A 23,199-nucleotide genomic window follows, 5' to 3' on the forward strand; every position below is an offset into this window, starting at 1 on the left:
TACAATGGTACCTTGGTACTCGTTAATTGGTTCTGGGGAGGGGAGGGGTGCAATGAGTTCCAAACAAATGATGAGAATCGGGACAAAGATCTCATGTCAAAATGTGTTAAGTACCAAATTCAATTAGTTTCAAAGCAGTTGAGTACCAAGGTGCCACTGTATTTGAAGATAGCTGTCATGCCTCCCTAGTTTTCTCCAGGCTAAACATCCTTAATACATCCAATCACTTCTCACAGGTTTTTCCTTTTAAGCTCCTTATTATCTTGTTTTTCCCTGAACATGCTTCAGTTTGTCAATCTCCTCCCTAAATCTCAGTGCCCAGAACTGAAACCCAATATTCTAGATTATGATCTAACCAATGCAGGGGGGAAAAAAACTTTTCTTGATGCAGCCTAGGATTGCTTAGTGTTTGGGTTTTTTTGTTTTTGTCTTCATTACATTGTTGGCTTGTGTTCAGTTTGGGGATCATCAAGATGTCGTTTCCTTTTGTATGAGTATTGCTGTTCTCCAAACTACGTCATCTGTAAATTTGACAACTGTTTGGAAACCTCTTATCTAAGTCCTTTACAAATACGTTCAATAGCATTGGTTACATGTATAGAAAGATGTAAATTTAGAGGGGTTTTTTTATTAAGCACATTCCACAGTACAAAGCCTTATATCATCAACAATATCTGTACATTTCAACAGTTGTCCGATAAGCTGTTCATACACAAACTTTCCAAACAGGTAATTGGCAAACATAATTACAAGTTAGAATAAGACTATCCCAGTGCTTTGAAACATTAATCTAGCAGTAACATACAGCTGATCAGCAATGATTAGCAAAACAAAGTCCAGAGTACAGCCGGTAGTATCATTCATCCCAGGAGTGAAGCTCCTTGGGTGTCAGTTACGAATTCCACGGCTACGTTACACCAAGCACAATCAATAGTAGTTTAGGCTGCATCTTCAAATACCATCATTTCCCATGGGAAAACATGAATTTCATCTTACACATGCATTAAAAATGGATGGTTGTCCGTAAATACCTTTTATTTTCAAGGCTGCAGTATCAAGTCTTTCGTGTTGCAGCTATTAGGTGACGTGGGGATGGGGGGGAAGAGGCAAAACCATTTCTGTAACTGTGGCCCATCTCAACATCTGATATGGGAAAGTGTCCTCTTAAAAGCATTTTGTAGATTGGATCAGATCCATGTAATATCTTTTTTTTCCCGTGTTCAGAACTTAGGAGCTCAACAGAGTTGACTGGGAGGTGAAGAGTGGAAACCGGAAGCAGCTCAAGTTGTACCTTTCTCACATCCGATGTGTGCTTTCATATTTTTTTTTATTCGACAAACTAGGTGGTGTGCAAGTGAAATAGCCAATCGTAAGCTGTTCCACTAAATAAGCAAAATTCATTCATTGGTCATTTATATTGGTTATCAACATTCCTTGACCCCTCAACCAAAAAAAGGGGGCGGGGATAAGAGGGGGGGATCAGCAGTGGCAGCAAAAGGAAAGCAGATAGAATACCATATGATATCACCCACATCCATGCCAACAATTGCTCCTGGACCAACCAGTATTTTTATTTATTAATAACTTCTAAAGAACATTAAGAGAAGCTATTGAACAATGTTGCAGAGCAATAATTTAAAAACATGGAGACAATAATTTCAAAGGAGTATGTTTCTGTATATAGGGAGATACTGAATTAATAGCCATGGCCAGTCATACTTAGAAAAAACCCCCACTGTGCCATTTCCTGCTAGGTGACTCCAAATAAATGGTAAGGTACACCAATCATCTCCTCTAAGGTCTCAATGGAATAAGCGATTCATCTTCCAATTCAGCATACTGGCATGGAAATCACGGACAACTCAAAGAGACATTTAAAGGGTTGATGTCTCTTCAACTTTAGACAGTGGCTTCAAGATGGTTTGCAAATATTGCATAGTGGAATAGTGAAAGAAATTTTAACTTTTTTTCTTTAAATAAAAAGGTCTTATGCTTAGAAGTTAACATTAAGATATGTCCTCCCAATTAAAAAGGAAGAAGGAAATCCTAATGAATGCCAACGCTCTCCCTTTCACAGAAAAATGTTTCTAATACATCCCAACTCCATATGGTGCCAGTAGTAAGAATGCCTGGGTACTTAAAAGCTTCTCCCTTGGCATCTGTATACAGCATCAGAAGGCCCCGACTCCCAGCCCTTGGAGGTTACAATGTTTTATGTACATTATATCTACATGCTTATACAGGTACAGTATTGGAAAGAATGAGGCAAGCACACAGGAAGGGTCTGACTATACCAAACATTAGGAGGAAGAGAAAGACAGTTGTAAGTACAGAGTACAAGTTAAAGAAAAGACAATGCTGTACATCTCTAGTTTTGATAATCTAGCCCAATTTACAATCTTTAAATTAAAGCAAATTACAGGTGCAGAAGTAAATTATTGTCCAAAAGGTTACTGAACCATTCCAAAGTATTTCTGCCAGTCCAACTGAGACTCTGAGCAAACACAGCAGGATCCGCATTAATCGTGAAATGTAAAAGCTGCGGGATGAGGTGACTTTGAAAACAAAGCTCTGTACATTCTGGGTAATGCGTTTGGCACCCACATTTCACTTGAGAATGTTTTTTTCTTCTTCAGAGTCAGACAAAAGTGCAAAGCAAATATAAATTAGGTCAAGTCCATCCTTGACATCTGATTTACTCCTGGAAAAACAAGCCATGGGGTTCAGCGTATATGGGAAATCTACTCATGAAGCTTTGGATCTTGCACTGAGGTGAGGGAGGGGCTGGACTCAAGTGAATTCCTCGTCAATTCCTTAAGAGACCACTGAGTGGAGGAGGACTGGAAAAAGTTACACGGAGAGAAAGAATTGTGCTGCTTTACATCTACACAGCACCTAAAACCACTTCCAACTTTAGCTGCGGCTATTGTCTTCAGATGTGTGATAGCCAAATGTCCCGTAGTTCAAAGACTGTGGAATCCCTACAAAAAATGAAAATCATGGGTTTAAAATTAAGTTAAAACAATTACGTCTTTTTGGGAGATAGAAGGCTATGATCTATTAACAATGGAGGACAGAGTTTATTAGTTTTTGTAATTAAATTGACTCAGCAGGACCCACCTGCGCTAGAGATCACTTTGATGCAATCATTGTTTAAAAACAATGATTTTAAATTCAATTTGGCTTACTCTGCTGTTCCGACCACTTAGAACAGGGGTAGGCAACCTCGGCTCTTTTATGACTCATGGACTTCAACTCCCAGAATTCCTGAGCCAGCAATTCTGGGAGTTGAAGTCCATGAGTCATAAAAGAGCCGAGGTTGCCTACCCCTGACTTAGAACAAATAAGACTGTTTGATTCCCTTAAATTTTGATTGAAATTGTTAGCTGCTGTAGGATGCCAGGTCCAACACAAAAAGACTTGGATCAAATAAAATAAAGCGCCTAGCAAGAATGTTACAATAAGATCTGTACTGATGAATGTTTGACCAAACCAGGGTTGTGTTACACCAGGGCTTTTCAACCTTTTCACCCATTGTACCACTTTAGGATATGGCAACATCCGAGTACCACCAGTCGCCTAGCAAGGTATCAAAAACTTCATGACCAAAAAAAAAAAAAAGTGATGAAGTACAGATAGTCGACTTCCAGCAGTTCGCTTAGTGACTGTTCTATGTTACAACGGCACTGAAAAAGTGCCCCCCAAGCCACAGCCAAGCAAGACACCTGCCTGCCCGCCCGGCAGTGCTCTTCCTCCTCTCCGAGGTTTTCATTGTTGTGAGCATTTCTGTTGAGGATTGGCAGCGGGGATGGGGTGTTTGGTTTTTATTCCCCACCCCCTCTGCTGGGTGGTTGCAGCAGGTTTTGGTCGCTTCACATGAACCTGGGACACTGTAAGCATCATAAATATGAATCAGTTGCCAAGCATCTGAATGTAAATCACAAGACCCTGGAGATGCTGCAACATTCCAGCTGATCGGCGCTTCTTCTGGGCTCAGAAACGCCAGGATCAGCGCCGAGCTACAGCTGGAGTCTGGCACCGATCCTGGTGCTTCCACTGAGCCGACAGCCCTGCAGCTCCAGCTCATTCCCCTCCCCTGCTACTTTTCTAGGATGGTCGCGTACCACCTGCCAGGTGCCAATGTACCACAGGTGGTACCCGTACCACTGGTTGAAAAGCCCTGTGTTACACCTAACAGGTAATTGGAGACACAGAGTTCCATACAAATAAAGAATTATTTTCTCTACCAAGACGCTCAGCTTCTACTCTGACCATGGAGTAGGAAAGTCAGCCCTGCCCATATCATGCCAGAGCATTTTGATCGGAAAGCAATTAGTTTCTTTATTAGCCTGCTAAGATGTTTTCACCTAAATATTTTCCTCACCCATGTAGAAACACAAGGAACTAGCAGTGTATAAAATTGTCCCTCTATCATTAGTACAATTCATTGTTATTTCATACGATGTGTTATTTTACAAGGTTATAAGGCCTGGCTATAAGAATAATGGTATGATATCAGTGCAACCTTCTGACAATGAAGAGACAGGCAATAGCGAAGAGTGAAGTAGCTGGAACGGAGGAACAGTAATAAGACAACCGAAACTTATTCACACTTCTGAACATCCCTTCAATGAAAAGAATTTGAATTTTTACATTCAGCCAACAGTCTTGCCATTTTCATAATAATAGCAAAGATTTTATGAACAATTTAATTGTGATTAAAGAATTCAAGTATTAGATTGTCTTAGGTCTGATCTATCTGGGCTGCAAAAATCACCAGATGGTGGAAAACATCAACTCTTTGCTGCCATCTAGTAGTCATCCGGATGTCTGCACTCCAGATATTTTAAAGGCCTAAAAAAACCCCAATAGAATGCTTCAAAATTAATTAGGGTCTATGTAGGTAATAAGATGGATCACCACTTCTATAATGCTTGATTTTTGTTTACATTGAAAGGACTGTAGGAATAGGACTCCTAAAATATCTGAGGAGTATCAATTTGCTTCATTTTGTGCATGTAAAACAGCATCTCTTTCTTCCTTCAGAAATATTCTGATGCTGCTAAATTGAGATCAACACCATGGTACAAACGTGGAACATCCTATTTCAAAATATATGTGTGTGTGTGTATACACACACACACACACACACACATAAACCTCAGAAAACACACACACACACACACACACACACACACACATATATATATATATATATTTGCCAATTACTGGGTTTACAATAATAGAAAAGTTCACATCTATTTTTTCTTTTCTTTTCCAAAGTGAATTCACAAGTATAAATGACAATTCTTTGGGAGTGCAAGGGCCATGATAAAAAAAATGGAAATTGCAGCAAATAAAAGAGCAAGATAAATGCTTACCTTGGAGAACCGTAAATTACAGAGTGTTATCTGGAGATGTAAGTGTACGTTCTGGATGGAGAGCGGGTTTCATTTTGTGCATTGGGAGGCACATTTAAAAAATCCCAGATCAAAATGGTGTCATCGTGGGAACTACTAATAATTTGAAATTCATCAAATTGGAGTCTAAACACGCGTCCAGAGTGTTCCTGAAACATGCAGAGGTTTATAGTTAATAGGGCAGATACTCAAGTTAAACATTACTTTTAGGAGTAGCTCAAAGTTTATTTGGGGGGGGGCAACCATATTTGCTGCAATGTAATAGTTTACTTCACAGAAAAAGTATATATAAAGTGCACATGACATAAAGTACATTTCCTTAAGCAAACGATACTATTTGGAAGATAGAATGCCTGGAGTAATGTTCCATAATAATAACATTTTAGGACCTTAAAAGTTCATAGGCACAGGGATATCGGGATATCCTACCTCCTTAAGATCCCCCCACCCCACCCCGCCAAGTGTACAACTCTCAGGCTCTTTACCACAGCAGTTTCAAAAGAAAAGGCTCACAATTTCCACTTATATCTAGTACTTTTATAACGAAAAAAACCTATACATAAATCCTATTGTTATATAACCATAAATTAAGGGTTCATCCAAATCTGCTTACCACCAATGTACGTAAGCATAGTGTACTTGCTGGAGCTCGAGGATCAAGAGCAGCTTGCAGGTCCCAAACTTTGATTTTGCTACAAATTAAAGAAAATGTATAAGGCGCCTTTCTAACACGTAGATAAAGTTGCAAACACAAAACAAAAAACAGCCTTGGAAAAAGCTTTGAAACACATACCCATCATAGGCTCCGCTTACAATCCTTTTGTTATCAAATCGTATACATCTAACCAGCTCTTCGTGTCCTTCTAGCACTCTTAAACATGCTCCACATTCAATGTCCCAAAGTCTGGAAAAAACACAATACAGTTTGTTTAAAAAACAAGAGTGGACGCATATTAAGTGTCTACTTTTCTCTTGCAGGGGAGAGTTCACTTGCTGCCAGTCCTAGCACACTGCTACAAGGGTAACTGCCACTTGATCAAGATGAACATGCTACCAGCAAACAGCAAATGTTAATTCACAAAGTCCCACTTGTACTAAAAGTCTGCAAAACAAACTGGAACAGGCAAATTCAATTCAGTTTAATATCATCCCAGACTTTCCCTTCACTCGTTCAAACATGGCATAATATCTGAATCAATGGATTAATTTGGTAGACATCAACTTATTCTGAAATGCTGTATTTTTACTCCTATGTTTTAGTATTTAATCAGCTAAGTTGCTTGGGTATCAACATATTGGCTTGTTTCTAGTGCACTGTTTTTGCATATCCTTTCCACCACGCTTCCCTTTTCTGTAGACAAACCAATAAGATTACTGTCAGAATCCATTTATATCACATTCATAAATGTATGTTTAAAACATTATTCCCACCCCCCTGGATTCTGCCATCTCCCGAGGAAGGAGGAGCGGATGTGGATTCAGCCTGCCTTAGGTTATTTCAAAGACCAAGGGAAACCTTTTGAACTGGGGGAACAAAGGGGAGGGTTAGGGAAGGAGGCATCTGGCCTGTGTCTCCATTTGAATCTGTAAAGGAAGAAGGCAATAACAGTAAAGATCCGAAGTTCCCTTTTTCCCATGAAAGGAATGACACAAAGTAAATGATGGGGGGCAGACCAAATGGGGTTGAGGGAAGGGGGGTTGAACCGGGAACTCTTTATAAAGTTTCAATCTGTAAAACAATACCAGGTCCTGTCTTGTATTTCCACAACCAAACATGTCCTAGTAAAAATTCCTTTTGGACTAGAACTGACTCCAAGAGTTTTTGTTTTCCTAAGACATGGATTGGGGTGGGTCCTGACAATTACCTAAGATTTTTCAATAAGACGGCCAAGGATTTATGATAGCATAAGGGTGGACATCTACGGAAGTATGTAGGAATTACCTTGGAAGTGAGTAAAGAGCAACTGGAGGAATTGGGCTTAGAAATATGAAGGAATGAGGGTTAATTCTGCCCCCTCCCCAAAACACTGGAGAATGGCCATTTCTCTCTAGAGTGTTCTTTTTTTTTCTACTAGAAGAATTGGAAAATTTGGGAAACACTGAAATGTAACTTACAAAGTATATAGATTAATCTGAATTCAGTATTGGCATAACTCTATAAAACGTCTGATTTATCACAAAAATAAATCTTGCTCTTTAAAATCTCCTCCAATTATTTTCCCACTCCCACTGTGTAGACCAGACATGTCAAACTCGCAACGTCACGTGATGTCGTGCAATGTATCGGGACGTTTTTTTGCCATTACCGGCAATGGGGTGGGCACGGCTTCCAGATGACGCGTCTGGCCCATGGGCCGGCAGTTTGACACTCCTGGTGTAGACCCACAAACCTGATCCTAATTTGTCTCCAGACATGTAAGGTAAATACAGTCATGGCCAAAATTGTTGGCACCCCAGAAATTTTTCCAGAAAATCAAGTATTTCTCACAGAAAAGTATTGCAGGAACACATGTTTTGCTATACACAGGTTTATTCCCTTTGTGTGTATTGGAACACAATAAAAAAGGGAGGAAAAAAAGCAAATTGGACATAATGTCAAACAAAACTCCAAAAATGGGCCGGACAAAATTATTTGCACCCTTTCAAAATTGTGGGTAAACAAGATTGCTTCAACCATGTGATGCTCCTTTAAACTCACCTGGGGCAAGTAACAGGTGTGGGCAATCTAAAAATCACACCTGAAAGCAGATAAAAAGGAGAGAAGTTCACTTAGTCTTTGCATTGTGTGTCTGTGTGTGCCACACTAAGCATGGACAACAGAAAGAGGAGAAGAGAACTGTCTGAGGACTTGAGAACCAAAATTGTGGACGAATATCAACAATCTCAAGGTTACAAGTCCATCTCCAGAGATCTAGATTTGCCTTTGTCCACAGTGCGCAACATTATCAAGAAGTTTGCAACCCATGGCACTGTAGCGAATCTCCCTGGTTGTGGACAGAAGAGAAAAATTGATGAAAGGTTGCAACGCAGGATAGTCCGGATGGTGGATAAGCAGCCCCAAACAAGTTCCAAAGGAATGCAAGCTGTCCTGCAGGCTCAGGGAGCATCAATGTCAGCGCAAACTATCCGTCGACATTTAAATGAAATGAAATGCTATGGCAGGAGACCCAGGAGGACCCCACTGCTGACACAGAGACATAAAAAAGCAAGATTACAGTTTGCCAAAATGTACTTGAGTAAGCCAAAATCCTTCTGGGAAAACGTCTTGTGGACAGATGAGACCAAGATAGAGCTTTTTGGTAAAGCTCATCATTCTACTGTTTACCGAAAACGAAATGAGGCCTACAAAGAAAAGAACACAGTACCTACAGTGAAATGTGGTGGAGGTTCAATGATGTTTTGGAGTTGTTTTGCTGCCTCTGGCACTGGGTGCTTTGAATGTGTACAAGGCATCATGAAATCTGAGGATTACCAAAGGATTTTGGGTCGCACTGTAGAGCCCAGTGTCAGAAAGCTGGGTTTGTATCTGAGATCTTGGGTCTTCCAGCAGGACAATGACCCCAAACATATGTCAAAAAGCACCCAGAAATGGATGGCAAGAAAGCGCTGGAGAGTTCTGAAGTGGCCAGCAATATGAATCCCATTGAACACCTGTGGAGAGATCTTAAAATTGCTGTTGGGAAAAGGCGCCCTTCCAAGAGAGACCTGGAGCAGTTTGCAAAGGAAGAGTGGTCCAAAATTCCGGGTGAGAGGTGTAAGAAGCTTATTGATGGTTATAGGAAGCGACTGATTTCAGTTATTTTTTCCAAAGGGTGTGCAACCAAATATTAAGTTAAGGGTGCCAATAATTTTGTCTGGCCCATTTTTGGAGTTTTGTTTGACATTATGTCCAATTTGCTTTTTTTCCTCCCTTTTTTTTGTTGTGTTCCAATACACACAAAGGGAATAAACCTGTGTATAGCAAAACATGTGTTCCTGCAATACTTTTCTGTGAGAAATACTTGATTTTCTGGAAAAATTTCTGGGGTGCCAACAATTTCGGCCATGACTGTAGCTGTGAGGGAGAGGTTGGAATGTCATGGGACAGGGGGAATTTCTCTGTCCTATTGTCAGAAGTCCTATCAACAAAGAATGAACTGGGTACCATCTACACTTCTCTAAAAACACGGAATTGCTATTTTCCCTTTTTATTTTTTCCTACTTTCTACATGGCTTTCCCCCCAGTTCTCAGATATTTAGCATGTGCAAAACTAAGGCTGCTCTCATACATCAGAACATGTCCCACTGACATTGTTCAAATAAAAGCAATTTCACTACCTACCTAATGGTATTGTCTGATGATCCACTCACAACAAGTCGATCCCTATACTGGAGGCAGGCAATACCCCTTTTGTGCCCATTAAGAGTGCGAACAAATTCACATGTGCTTGTACTCCAGACCTGTGTAGAAAATAAGAGGGAGGCAATTTGGAAATTCTGTCATTTAAGGATGAAAGACCATGGCTCAAAAATTTTGGAGAGCTTAACATGAATCCTGACGAAATTTTCATTCTATGAATCTAATTCTCAATGCTGAAAAGCTTTCCTTAGTATATATAAAACTCACAAGTGCATTTTTTGTTATATTAACAACAGCATTGGACAACATCCTGCATTAAATGAGTAAGAGTATTTTTGAACAGCAGGTTTTTTTCCTATTATTCGTCACAGCATGTGCCCCCAATCTGCTAAATACACCTTCCCAAATATCAGCTAGCATTAAAATCCATTCGTATGACAACTCTGGGTTGGACATCATCATCATCATCATCATCATCATCATCATCATCATGTTGGAAGGGACCTTGGAGGTCATGTAGCCCAACCCTCTACTCAGGCAGGATAGTTGTCCAGTCTCTTCTTAAAAATTTCCAGTGTTGGAGCATTCACAGCTTCTGGAGACAGGTTGTTCCACTGATTTAATTGTTCTAACTGTCAGGAAATTTCTCCTTAGTTCTAGGTCAGGGGTCTTCAAACTTGGCCCTTTTATGACTTGTGGACTTCAACTCCCAGAATTCGTCAGCCAGTGTACCTGGCTGAGGAATTCTGGGAGTTGAAGTCCACAAGTCATAAAAGGGCCAAGTTTGAAGATCCCTGTTCTAGGTTGCTTCTCTCCTTGATTAGTTTCCCTCCATTGCTTCTTGTCCTGCCTTCAGATGCTTTCGAGAATAGCTTGACTCTCTCTTCTTTGTGGCAACCCCTGAGATATTGGAACACTGCTATCATGTCACCCCTCACCCTTCTCTTCATTAAACTACACATACCCAATTCCAGCAACCGTTCCTTGAATGTTTTAGCCTCCAGTCCCCTAATCATCTTTGTTGCTCTTCTCTGTACTCTTTCTAGACTTTCAACATCATTTTTACATCGTGGTGACCAAAACTGGATGTGGGGGCTCACTCCATCCCGTGGAAACAACCAGGTCCTGAACGTGAGCCTACAAATTGTCAGCCCAGTATCCTAAACATGTGAGCCATCACACTCCTCAAACAAATTAACTAATATAAATGTGCTTTATTTAATCAGTTGCAAATATTATAGACCAATCAAAGTATCCTCCAAGGACATTATGAGAACAGTATTATAGAAGTCACAAGCCATAAAATGAATTTAAAAATCTGGATAATGTTTTAAAAGCAAAAGTAATTGAACAAATAGCTATAGAAATTAATTTAGAGAGATTTCAGATGTTAGATGTGTGCTAAATAGATTCATCACTGCTTTAGAAACTTATTGCCAACTTACTTTAATGGTCCTATCTCCAGAAGCAGATACAATATATTTATCATCAAAGTCCACAACATTAACAGCAGCCCGATGGCCAACTAATACTCGGCGCAAAGTGATGTCAGTTGCTGAAGCCATGTCCCAAACAGCAATAGAGCGATCCTTTGAACAGGTCACCATTAAACCATTACTAAACCGCAAGTGAAGCACTGCTTCATTATGATGAATTAAAGTGTTCAAGACTTCACCTGTATTCACATCCCAGACTCTGAGGAAAGAAAACTTGGTCAAGTGTTATGAAGCTGACAATTAGTGGAGAGTTTTTCTCTCTTTTACGCTATACCAATTTTCAGAGTGCTATGACTACGCAACTGATTAAATGCTGAATGATATACACAAGTTATACAAACTGTATCTATGAAATCATATGCTACCCGCGTTGGAAACAAACTTCTTGTACATCAATATTGCTTCCACTTTCGTACCCATTCAATGAAACAATTTTAATTTAACAGAGAAGCCATTCTTTGTATAGTTTTATTTTTAGGATTAATTCTGGCACAAGTCAGCTTTGTAGAGGGCAGAACAGATTTCTGCCTACAACAGTAACGAAAGAAGCCAAATTAACTGAAATAAAATACTAAAGTGTTCCTTAAAATATGAAAAGGCATTCCTGCATTTTCTTTACTCCATTCCTCTTTCTGCCATCTTCTTGACTATAAAATGCTCACCTGACAGTAGAGTCAGACGATCCAGTTACAATTACTCTTTCATCATACTGTAGACAAAGAACGGAGCCAGTATGTCCTGTTAACACTTTCAAACATTCCAATCCGGTTTTATCCCATATCTACCATACAACAACAACAAAAAAAGAATTATTTAAATGCTGAGTTGGTGTGACAAAGATTGCAGGGCAGGACACAGACTTTTCTGGTTTTTTTTTTTCTTCCTGTGCTTGTGCAATTTTGCAAGAACATAATAAAAACAAAATACTTGAGTAAAGATTAAAAAACATATCCTCAAGTATTTTTTTAATGTTCTTCCAAAATGTCTTTTGTTTCTTCCCCTCTTTCTTCACACCTCCTTTCGTTTTCCTTTTTCTACTGTTGTCCCCTACTACTTGCTTTTGTATTTTCATATTTTATATTATAAATGAATAAAACTACATAAAAACAGATTTAAAAACATATATTTAGATGCCCCTATGCCAGTCTGGCATTTAACCGAATAATTATCCTGAATTTACGGTTATACGTTTATAAAAAAAATGCTTAAATAAAAATAACACATCTCCCTTTATTGCCCTGTCTCCATTAATTTAAGCCCCTCCCAGTTGGGGGGAAACCCTTAATATTTCAATTAAACATATAGGTTCTAAGATTATTTTTTTTATTAGTTTGCTGCTGCATGGGTTTTTGGAGGGATACAGGTAGATTCTGCAATAGGACAGCACACTAGATAAAATGACAAAAATGATCTCCCTGCAAATGTCAAAAAAATCCCTTTACCTTAATGGAGTTATCCCTTAGGCCGCTTATAATCTTCTCATCATCATATTGTAAACAGTAAACACCTTTACTATTCTCAGAGCGGCACTGAATTCTTTGCAAGTTGTGCCTTCCACATCGCCAGTTAGATTCTATTGTCTGCAAGAGAGCGGAAAATGTTCGGGTGATACACAATCCTACCAGATGCCCCTGAAATTTCATCACAATGGTATCTTAAGGAAGCCTTTGCCAGCCAGTTTGCGCTTCAATTGTGGCCCCAGTTATCCTGATTCGTTCTTGCCTCCTCGTCAGAATTCTCTAAAGCAGAGGTCCCCAACCTTTTGAGCATGAGTGACCAGACCCGTGGAGAGATTTTTTTGCGGAACAGAGGGGGGGGCATAGTTTCATGTATTGCCTGCATCCCGCGGATGGGGCTTTGCTTGTTTGCGTGGACTTGTTTCTGGCATGCCGCGGCCTGGTGCTGGTCCACGGACCCGGGGTTGGGGACCCCTGCTCTAAAGTGGCTCCATCCGAAGCTGCTTTTGGAACAAAATAGAACAGCCTACATGTTAATATGTGGGACCCAGTACTCCGAGATAACCTTTGCATCTGTAGGATTCCCGATACAATTCAAAAGTACTGGCATCATCCTATGAAGCCTTACAGTGCTTGGCGCCTGCAGGAAGGTCTATTTTCAAAGGGCCATACTAATAATAATTATCATAATAATAATTATAGAGTTGGAAGCCACCTTGGAGGTCTTCTAGTCCAACCCCCTGCTCAGGCAGGAAACCCTATACCATTTCAGACAAATGGTTGTCCAGTCTCTTCTTAAAAACCTCCAGTGTTGGAGCATTCACTTCTAGCATACTCTTCTAGTGCACCTGTTGCAGTTCCTGTTCTGTGAAAGAGGCATGATTCACAGTGACGGCCTCCACCCTTAGGAGCTCCACAAGAGAGCTGGCTGCGCCTTTGCTTTCAAATTTTAGACAAGGTCTTGAAAACAGAACTATTCAGAAGGACATAGATGCTTATTATCAGGTTTTTAATGCTGATATACAGTAAGGTTTCTATAATTCAATTTTTTATAAACAAATGTATATTTGCTTTAACATTTACTTTATTCAATTTGGAGGTTTAAAATTTCTTGAACAGAGAGGGAGCAACAAACCTTGGCTACGGCATTTCTCCATAAGAGAGTTCAGTGCTCATTTCTGAACCAAATGATATATTCGAGGACACAATTAATAATAAAGCTCCCCAAATTGTTCTGTGCACAGAACAAATGATTTTATTTGACTCACGCCAAACGTGGTTTTAACTCCACGTGTGGAACAAAATGAAGCTGTTTTGATTCGGGCAGAATAATTTTGGGGATGATTACAGAGAAAAACCAAGACCATAAATGACTAAAGGTGGTAAAGGAAACAAGATACTGGGGAACGGGGGGGACGGTGCAGGGGGTCAGAAACTATGTTGTGCCGGGACATCAGTTGGAGGGAGGGAAGAGAGGCACTGGAAGAATGGGAGCAAGGGCTGATGGGTTATGCTGAGTGAAAGCTGCTCCAGGGAGAAAGGAAGAGGCACCTGCTAGTCTTGCTCTATTCCCCTGAACATTTTGCCTGAAACCCAGCACGACCAAGCTATCTAGATTTTGTTTCTGCCTGACTGTGGCTTGTTAGGACTATGTCTATTGCCTAACTGGTTGAGTTGGCAATATATAAACCAAGACTGTATGGTTGCAGTTAAAGCTGTAATGTATACCTTTAATAGTGAATGCACTGCGCTATACTTTCTGCTGATGTGTCAGCAATGTCCCTAATGGCCGTAAGAGGGAGCTAGAGACACGGCTTCTCTCTGTTACAATTCATGTCTCGCTGCTATTGATTACTGTTTGTCGTGGTTTGTCGTTTGCTTTGCTACTGTATGCAGAACCTGAAGAACTGTGATTAATGTGTTTTGACTTACTGCCTGGTAAGACGACTCCTTGGACTGTTGCTATCGGCTATGCTTTACGTATATGTGTATGACCTGGACTGTTTCTTCGACTGTGCTATTACTTTATCCTACAAGTAAACTCTTTACACAACTCAGTGTATCTGTGTGGTTGCTGTACACAATTCAGTACTCTTACAATCCTGATTTTCCATGCAAGCTCTTGTGTTTTTTTTTTAAGAGCAGCTCTGCACATCCTTTTCACGGCTGATCTAAAATGATTCAGCAGAACAATGACAATTTGATTTGGGTTTGAAATGGAAACTTTTTTTATGGGTAGAAGGGTAATTTCTTCCGAGAGCAGGCAACAGGATTTCATTTTTAACGTGGGCCAGTGTGCTCACATTTTTTAAAAAATGACAATAAAGGTCATCTCTTCTCTCTTCCCCCCCCCCCTTTTTGGGAACACCTTATTTGCTACTGTAGCAAATGAACATTATTTGTCATTTCAAACACTATGGCCGCTTTCTATTTTCCTCGTTTATAGTTACTGCTCACAACTGCAGATTAAGCATAGCTAAATCTCTAAAGCAGAGCTGAGGAATGGGTAGTTTGCTAACTGTTTTTTTGGGGAATTTCAATTACTATCATGGCTGTTTGCCAGACTAGCTTATTTTCTTTCTTAATGTACAGGATATGAACACAGAATTAAACAGCACTTTGACAGCGTGAAGTATTACATGCGTTATATTCTTAAGGTAAAAAAATGTATCTGAATTTGGGAAACCTCATTTAATTTGATTCCCCTCACCCCAACATTTAAACTGATTAGTATCACATACATTATATGGGTCCTCCAGGCCCCAATTATTTAATTTTTAATTAATTAATTTATTTTTATTTATTTTATTGCATTTATATACCGCCCTTTCCCTGAGGACTCAGGGCGGTTTACAGGGAATTTAAAAAACCAGCAATACAAAAGTTAAAACCAATTTAAAAAAGATTAAACTAACCCTGTGCAATTAAAACCCCGATTAAAATAAATTACTCCTCAGCCTGGGCCCGAGAGCTCAAAGAGCCAGGTCTTCAGGCCCCGGCGGAATGACCGGAGGTCGGGGGCAGTCCTCAGCTCCACTGGCAGCTGGTTCCAGAGGGCAGGCGCCCCCACTGAGAAGGCCCTATCCCTGGGTGTCACCCGCCGGCAATCTCTTACCGGAGGGACCCTGAGCAGACCCTCCCTGTGGGAGCGCACTGGGCGAAGGGCATTTGTTGCCGGCAGCAGGTGTTCCCTCAAATACCCCGGACCCAGGCCATGTAGGGCTTTATAGGTAACAACCAGCACCTTGAATTTCACCCGGAGGGCAACCGGAAGCCAATGCAGCTCGCGGAGTAGAGGTGTTACATGGGAGTATCGGGAGACCCCCATTACAACTCGCGCGGCCGCATTCTGCACCAGTTGAAGCCTCCGAGTGGTCTTCAAGGGCAGCCCCATGTAGAGAGCGTTACAGTAGTCCAAACGGGAGGTCACGAGCGCATGAGTAACTGTGCGTAGGGCGTCTCGGTCCAGATAGGGACGCAACTGGCGCACCAGGCGAACCTGTGCAAAAGCCCCCCTGGTCACGGCTCCTATGTGGTCTTCAAAATTGAGTCGTGAATCCAGGAGGACGCCCAAGTTGGGAGCCCTATCAATTAAAAATCCTGTTTATAGTTCTTCACACTGGTCATGTGGGCGATAGCTGAAGTGATCCAAATATTTTGGAAGGTCACTAATTCTTGAGGTGCAGCATGTAAGAGGACGTTCATTAATCCTAGTCAAATCAATTCTATCAAAGTGTTTAGAAAGAATTTTCTTTCCATGCGTAGACTGAAGATCAAAGCAACAGGAATGTGCTATTCCTCTTTAAACCAGAGAGCTAGGGATAAAGTCCAGGCAGGTGCACCATTCCACTCTCTGGGTAGATGAGATTTCAGACACACAGCAGTCTGGTATTGCTACTGTGGGAAAAAAGTTTCATATTTTTGAGAATTTCTAAAATCCTTTTCACTGTGACAGTTGCCAATATACTGGGAATATAGCCACAATCCACAGAAACGTTATAGCTGCAAAGAAATTGGCAGGAAAAAATACATATGAAAATACAAAGAGAAAAACATCTGAAAGAATTAAAATAGTAGTCTAGTAGGTAGATACATGGATGACCACTGGTTCGGGGTTCTATTTGATATCAGGATTCATCTATACCCAATGTGAAATATTTGATGATACAACAGAGACCATGTAACACTGCCCAATACAGAATCCAGGTTTGGGAATCAGAGCACTGGCTATTTCAAGCACTTCTTCCCTCTTATGTAGCTACCACTATTTTCCTAATTCAAAGGATAACTACAATTACTCTGTTACATCAGTGTTGATGCTTTGCTAATCAGAGCATGGAAACCAAAACCTGAGCAAAGTTTCCTCCTTATTGACGATGCTAGTTACTCATCCAATTGTAGTTCTTCAACAAATGGCTATCTGTGAATTCCCCCAGGCTGGTTATGCACCGGTTAAATAAAGCCCTATCTGGAATCTTCCACAACTGCTTAGCAGGAGTTCCATACCCATGCATACCACACAACTTAATTTAATTCCTGACTGGCAAGGTAGATCCAAAAGAACAGTGAGGTCATGAAGTCACCTGAGACAAGCAAGGTAGAACTGCAGATTGTATGAATTTACAGACAACCAAAGAAGCGAAGCTACACATAATTAACCAGGTCTTTGTTGGGTTCTCTGGGATTCACATAAATAGGTGAGTTATGCTGACCAAACCGGATATGGCCTTTCCAAAGGCTGCAACTCTCTGGGAATGGAGATAAAAGTGCAGCACGAAAGTAGACGACGGCTTAGCCTTGGCCCATAAAGTCATCAAGTAGATGCTGTTGCTTTTGCAGAGAGCATGAATCAGAAAAGGGAATGGCAGTTAGGCCACCTCGTAGCAAAGCTTAAGGACTGCAAATGCTGTAGCTATCTGAAGTGATGCTGGGAGGAAAGACCGTATCTTTTTGATGAACTGTAATCGGGGATCATGGAGAAATGGTGCCGTCAGTTCATGTATAAACTGAGAGCGCAAGAGCATTTGAAGAAATAAAATGATGTTTCATAGTGCTGGCAGGTGTGGTGGAATGTGGGCCAGAGCTGGGGGGGGGAGGAGGGGGCGGCTCTTTCCTAACAAAGCCAAGAGACCAAGAAACTTGAAATTTTTGGTAAGCAGAAAAAGAGGGAAGGTGGACACCCTCTAACACTTGGCATGGTATATCTAGTACTATGCAGGTAACTCCTTTAGTCTGGCAAGATTTCTGTCTGTAGGCAAGCAACAAAGCAACGACTCAGAAGTAACTCCTCTTGGTTCCTTGGATCTGACAGCAGGTTAGGAAAAAAGACAGAATGTATGATGTTTTAATTCAATCAAGCTTTGATTTTGAAAGAGAGGAACTATCCTAAAAAGACCTGCTCTGACTTGACCTGGAGATATCAGAGAACTGAAGGCTCCAAGTTCTAAAGCTTATGGAGTTAAAAGTGTGGGTGGAAATCTATCCCTGACGAACAAGTGGGAGTTATTCTTAATAAGCGAACAAGGCAAAAAAGTGTAGTAGCTGCCCAGATCACCAAAACAGGTAACAATCACCCTCCAGGTGAGATGGGTAGCATACAAGTCTAATTAGAAACACAAACAAACAAACAATGTAGTGGGTCGTATCCTGATTTTTATCAAAACTCTTGAGAGACCATTCGGAAGCTCCATGTACAAGTAGGATTGAGCAGGTTGGATATTTCATTATCTCGTGTTATATTTATTATTTATTGGACAAATTTCTAACTATTTGGAACAACTATTTTAGGAGGCTTGACCATTTTTTACTGCAGGTTTAGAGGCTGTTGGACAACTATTCTGCTTTACTGCAGGGAACTTTAGAAACGATCCCAAAGGATGCATTCAGGTCTCTGGGATCCTAATACGTGAATTATTTTCTGATTTCTTTAGTTCTATGGTATATTCTTGTCTGTTGTTAGCTTCCAAAAATGTTTATGACAATACCGGGGGGGGGGGGGGGAGAGGAGGAAATATCAAACAAACAAACAACCAAAGTAGGGTCTGTAGACACTGAATTTTAGAAATGTTTGTGAATTTATTAAAAAGAAAAAAACTGAAACATCACATGGACATAAGTATTCAGACTGTTTGCTCAATACTTTGTTGAAGCATCTTTGGTAGCAATTACAGCCTTGAGTCTTTTTTGGGTATGATGAGACAAGCTTTGCACACCTGCATTAGGGGATTTTCTGCCATTCCAGAGGATTTGCAAGGATATAGAAGTATAGCCAGCCATACCAACAGGCTGAAGAACAGTTTCTACCCATGGGCTGTCAAGACTCCTGAATGGAAAATAACTTCATGTCAACATCGTATAATGGATTTGTGGGGCCGGCGTGTTGTGCAGTAAGTTCACATGGTGCAATAAGATTGTGTGTTTGTTTGTAGGATTCATTGTGTTGGGGGAGCACGAAGGGAGGTTCTGCTAATCTCACTGTACACATTTACTCTGACAATAAAGGTTGATTTTATTTTATTTTATTTGAAGTTCAGGTTGGATGGCGTGAAAATTCTTTTTCACTTTGTGATTATGGGGTATTGAGTGTAGATTAATGAGGAAAAAATGTATTTCAACAACTGTAGAATCAGGTTGCCTCATAACAAAATTGACAAAAGTGAAGGGGGTCTGAATACTTTCTGAATGCACTGTATGTCTTATTAATTGCACCCCTCATTTCCTCTTCAGGGAATCTAAATTTTAATTTTCAAAAATTCCTTTAAATTGTTAACTTCCAGAAACAGATTTCTATATTTTTCCTCTTGCCTTTTACAGTATCAAATACATTTTAAACAAAGTAATGTTTTTTTAAAAAACGTACCTCTATATCTTGTATTATCTTTGGATACAGTGACCTATAAAATGAATTAGGAGGGCCATCTGTGGGTCTGTTTTTAAACAGGTACTGATCCCTGTAAAACAGTAAGAAGAAAGAGAAGTTTACATTTTTCATACGTAAATAAAAATGTTTGAAATGATTCTATGGATATCAGCAATATACTGACATTGTAAAGTCATCTCCAAATTCTGAATACCACTAACTTTAATTAATGCTGTTATGCTGGTTGAAAAATTTGTCACACTGATTGCCCTCCAATGAACCTACCACCAATTTTAACATTCTTCCCTTATTCTGTGTTTTTTCATTCTTAATTTTATAAAATCTCCATTCTAAAAAGCGACACCCAAAGAGAGCCAAACTGAGAATTCAATTGTCCATATTTTTTCTTTTAGTTAAATCCACAGATAGAATTAAAACTTTAAAAAGTTCTACTTTTGATTCTATTCCCCCACCTGTAAAACTATTATTGCCCTATAGCAGGGGTAGGCAACTTCGGCTCTTTTATGACTCATGGACTTCAACTCCCAGAATTCCTGAGTCAGCTATGCTGACTCAGGAATTCTGGGAGTTGAAGTCCATGAGTCATAAAAGAGCCGAGGTAGCCTACCCCTGCCCTAGAGAGAAATTGGCTTGGGTAGCTGAATGCAACTGGAGATGTATTCTCATCTCCCTGAGGCTTAGACACTACTTTCCATAGTCTTTGACACAGAGAACGGTGTGGAAGGCTATGGATGTTCTTTCTGTAATTAAATACTAATAGTTCTGTTGACTACAAAATACAGAGCCCCCCCCACACACACACACTGACTTTATTAGCAGACCTCAATGAAATACGCACTCACAGAGGACGATCAAAGCCAAATCAAGAAGCAAAAAGACAAGAGAAAAGAACGGGAGGACAGACTTCTTAACTAAGAATTGCACTGCATTTTCTTCTAACCTTTACCACCATTACTGCCCAATCAGACCAGACGTGCTCAATACATTAGGGAAGTATTTCCATTCCGGAGGAGGAGGAGGAGGAGGAGGAGGAGGAAGAATGTTTATTCTTTTTGCACAGATACATACCAGCACCTCCTTTCTGAGAGCCCCTTCCAGAGCGGATCAGTTCGTACCATTCTCTCAATCAGCTTCTTCCAAAGCATTCCTTCCGAAATAACCCGCTGCCATTCCTTACACACCAATTCAGCTGCACAGAGGGATCTCGCATCTAGGTAGGAGAGGATATTTTCTGCTATGTGATCTAAGCCTTGTTCTACAAAGAGAGAGAGAGAGAGAGAATTGCCAATCTTTGTGAAACAAAACACTTTAAAATCCGCAATACTTTTCCAACTGTGAAACTGTTGAGTTTGGGATTGCAGCTAAATGCCGCGTCGCGCACAAGAAAGTACCCCACAGAACGCTGTGACGCGATATATACAGAACTGAAGGTGCCTCCACCCCCAAATAAGATCTTTTGGACCCCCCCACCCCACCCCTGCATGTTACCTGAAATATATGTGTGGCTGGGAGCCAGAGAGCTGCTTTAAACACGATCAAAGGGGGGGGGGGGAAATGTTCACTTCCCCCCCCCCCCATAGTATTTGCTCACAGTTTTCAGCCACTTTTTAAACATGTGTGATTTGTTGAGTGAATATAGTAGCTGGATTGGAGTACCACATTAAGATAACAGCGCATAAAATGAAAAGTCACACTGGACTTTGTTTAACATGCTGAGAAATGCTCTCCAAAGCTGATCAAAGGCCAAGTCCCAAAAGAGGCCTGATTTTTTTTTGGGGGGGGGGGAGTAATTAAGGATTGAAGTGGGTATCTTAGACTCCCCATAGTCTCCCCACCTTTTTTTGCCTACTGATTTTTGGGAGTGCTGGGATTACCCTCCAAAAGCTGCTGATGACTGCATTTTTTTCTACCCTATGCGCTAAGCTGTAAGAAAAGAGTTGATATATTATACTAAGCCAGGGGTAGGCAACCTGGGCTCTTTTATGACTCGTGGACTTCAACTCCCAGAATTCCTGAGCCAGCCATGCTGAGGGGAAAGAGAGAGGTTTCCATACTGAGCCATGCTGGCTCAGGAATTCTGGGAGTTGAAGTCCACGAGTCATGAAAGAGCCAAGGTTGCCCACCCCTGTACTAAGCCAAAAGCAAAGAACCCAACACATGGAGCAAATTGGTTCTCTGAATCTTGGCCTTTTATTTTTTATGCACATTGGTTACCAAGTAGGGGAAAACCTATTATCAAAAATGAACCCAATTGCTTATTATAAAAAAACCCTACATCCTTTATTTATAACTAGAATAATCTGTGATACAGACTCTTAATTTATGTTATAAAAATGTTTTACTATATCAGGGTTTTCCTACAGAAATGACAAAGATAACTAAAAAAATATCTTATCTGATAACAAGCATTTAGAACAAAAATTCAAGGAATCTCTGTTAGAAGGGCTTGCATTGCAAAATTAACATTTCAGAGTACACACACACACGCACGCACTGCAACCAAGTAATCGCATTTTGAATTGCTGTGTGGTTCAATCCAATACTAGTCACGCCAATCTCAAACATTAATTGGGCAAGGGCACCGATCAAACAAAAACCAGCCCCTAAAGTGCTCTTTCTGGTTTGACAGGTATCATCCATTCCTAGAAATACTGTAATAAGGCATGATTCCAACACCATTCAATGAAGGTACAGGTGAATGTTTGCCTTAGAGCATTATTCCTTGATCAAATTTGCCAGGACAAATGAATCCTGCATTAGTCTTGGCCAGCATAAAACTGCTTATGGGAGCTTTGCTTCTTTTCATCTGACTAAGCATATAGTTTAAAGCAGATCAATTTGGCTGTTAGTTCAAAAGGGATTTACAGCTTTAGCTGCGTGAAAGTTAGAATTCATGTTCTTACCTTGGGTTCTAAAACATGCATTTGATCAAAGAATTATATATCCCTTTAAAAAAGGCAGGCAATTTATGATCCATAAAGGTAAAGGTTCCCCCGCACATGCGTGCTAGTCGTTTCCGACTCTAGGGGCCAGTGCTCATCTCCGTTTCAAAGCCGAAGAGCCAGCGCTTGTCCGAGGACGTCTCCGTGGTCATGTGGCCGGCATGACTAGACGCCAAAGGCGCACGGAACGCTGTTACCTTCCCACTGTAGTGGTCCCTATTTTTCTACTTGCATTTTTACGTGCTTTCGAACTGCTAGGTTGGCAGAAGCTGGGACGAGTAACAGGTGCTCACTCTGTTACGCGGCACTCGGGATTCGACCCGCCAAACTGCCGACCTTCTGATCGACAAGCTCAGAGTCCTAACCCACTGAGCATAGGACCCCACAAAAACCTTAGATCACAGAGTCAATATCTGGCAGCAAAATGTCAAATTTTCAGCAATGCCGTTCTCTCTCTACCACCTATATAGGCTGAGAACTGAAGTCTCTACCTCCCATTCCCATTCTCAACCACTCTTCAAATTACAGTCCTGATGCTTCAGGAGATGTCTTCATTGACTACTGTGATCCTCAAAAATTTTGACTCCCATTTCCTCAAATAACTCAAATATGTAGGGTGGGGGGAAGGCGTCAAAAACACCTTTGGTACTTGTAGACTTTAGTCA

The 23,199-nt window shown here is 40.6% G+C and overlaps 1 protein-coding gene across 4 annotated transcripts in view; it reads right to left on the minus strand.

The window, feature by feature from the left end:
- Positions 1 to 606: 606 nt before the first annotated feature.
- The window catches only part of FBXW11 (F-box and WD repeat domain containing 11), a 94,635-nt gene continuing 72,042 nt past the window's right edge, over positions 607 to 23,199 (minus strand). For all 4 annotated transcript variants that reach the window (XM_081314038.1, XM_081314037.1, XM_081314040.1 and 1 more), the window contains 10 exons: positions 20,661 to 20,847; positions 19,572 to 19,662; positions 12,698 to 12,835; positions 11,918 to 12,036; positions 11,205 to 11,454; positions 9,742 to 9,860; positions 6,214 to 6,324; positions 6,034 to 6,112; positions 5,382 to 5,569; positions 607 to 2,981 (listed from right to left, as the gene is read on the minus strand). In XM_081314038.1, coding sequence (XP_081170164.1) covers positions 5,408 to 5,569; positions 6,034 to 6,112; positions 6,214 to 6,324; positions 9,742 to 9,860; positions 11,205 to 11,454; positions 11,918 to 12,036; positions 12,698 to 12,835; positions 19,572 to 19,662; positions 20,661 to 20,847 — 1,256 coding nt within the window. In that variant the 3' untranslated portion in view covers positions 607 to 2,981; positions 5,382 to 5,407. The remainder of the gene's footprint in view (positions 2,982 to 5,381; positions 5,570 to 6,033; positions 6,113 to 6,213; positions 6,325 to 9,741; positions 9,861 to 11,204; positions 11,455 to 11,917; positions 12,037 to 12,697; positions 12,836 to 19,571; positions 19,663 to 20,660; positions 20,848 to 23,199) is intronic.

Source organism: Vipera berus (assembly GCF_964194415.1).
Source record: "Vipera berus genome assembly, chromosome: 1".
Taxonomy (NCBI): domain Eukaryota; kingdom Metazoa; phylum Chordata; class Lepidosauria; order Squamata; family Viperidae; genus Vipera; species Vipera berus.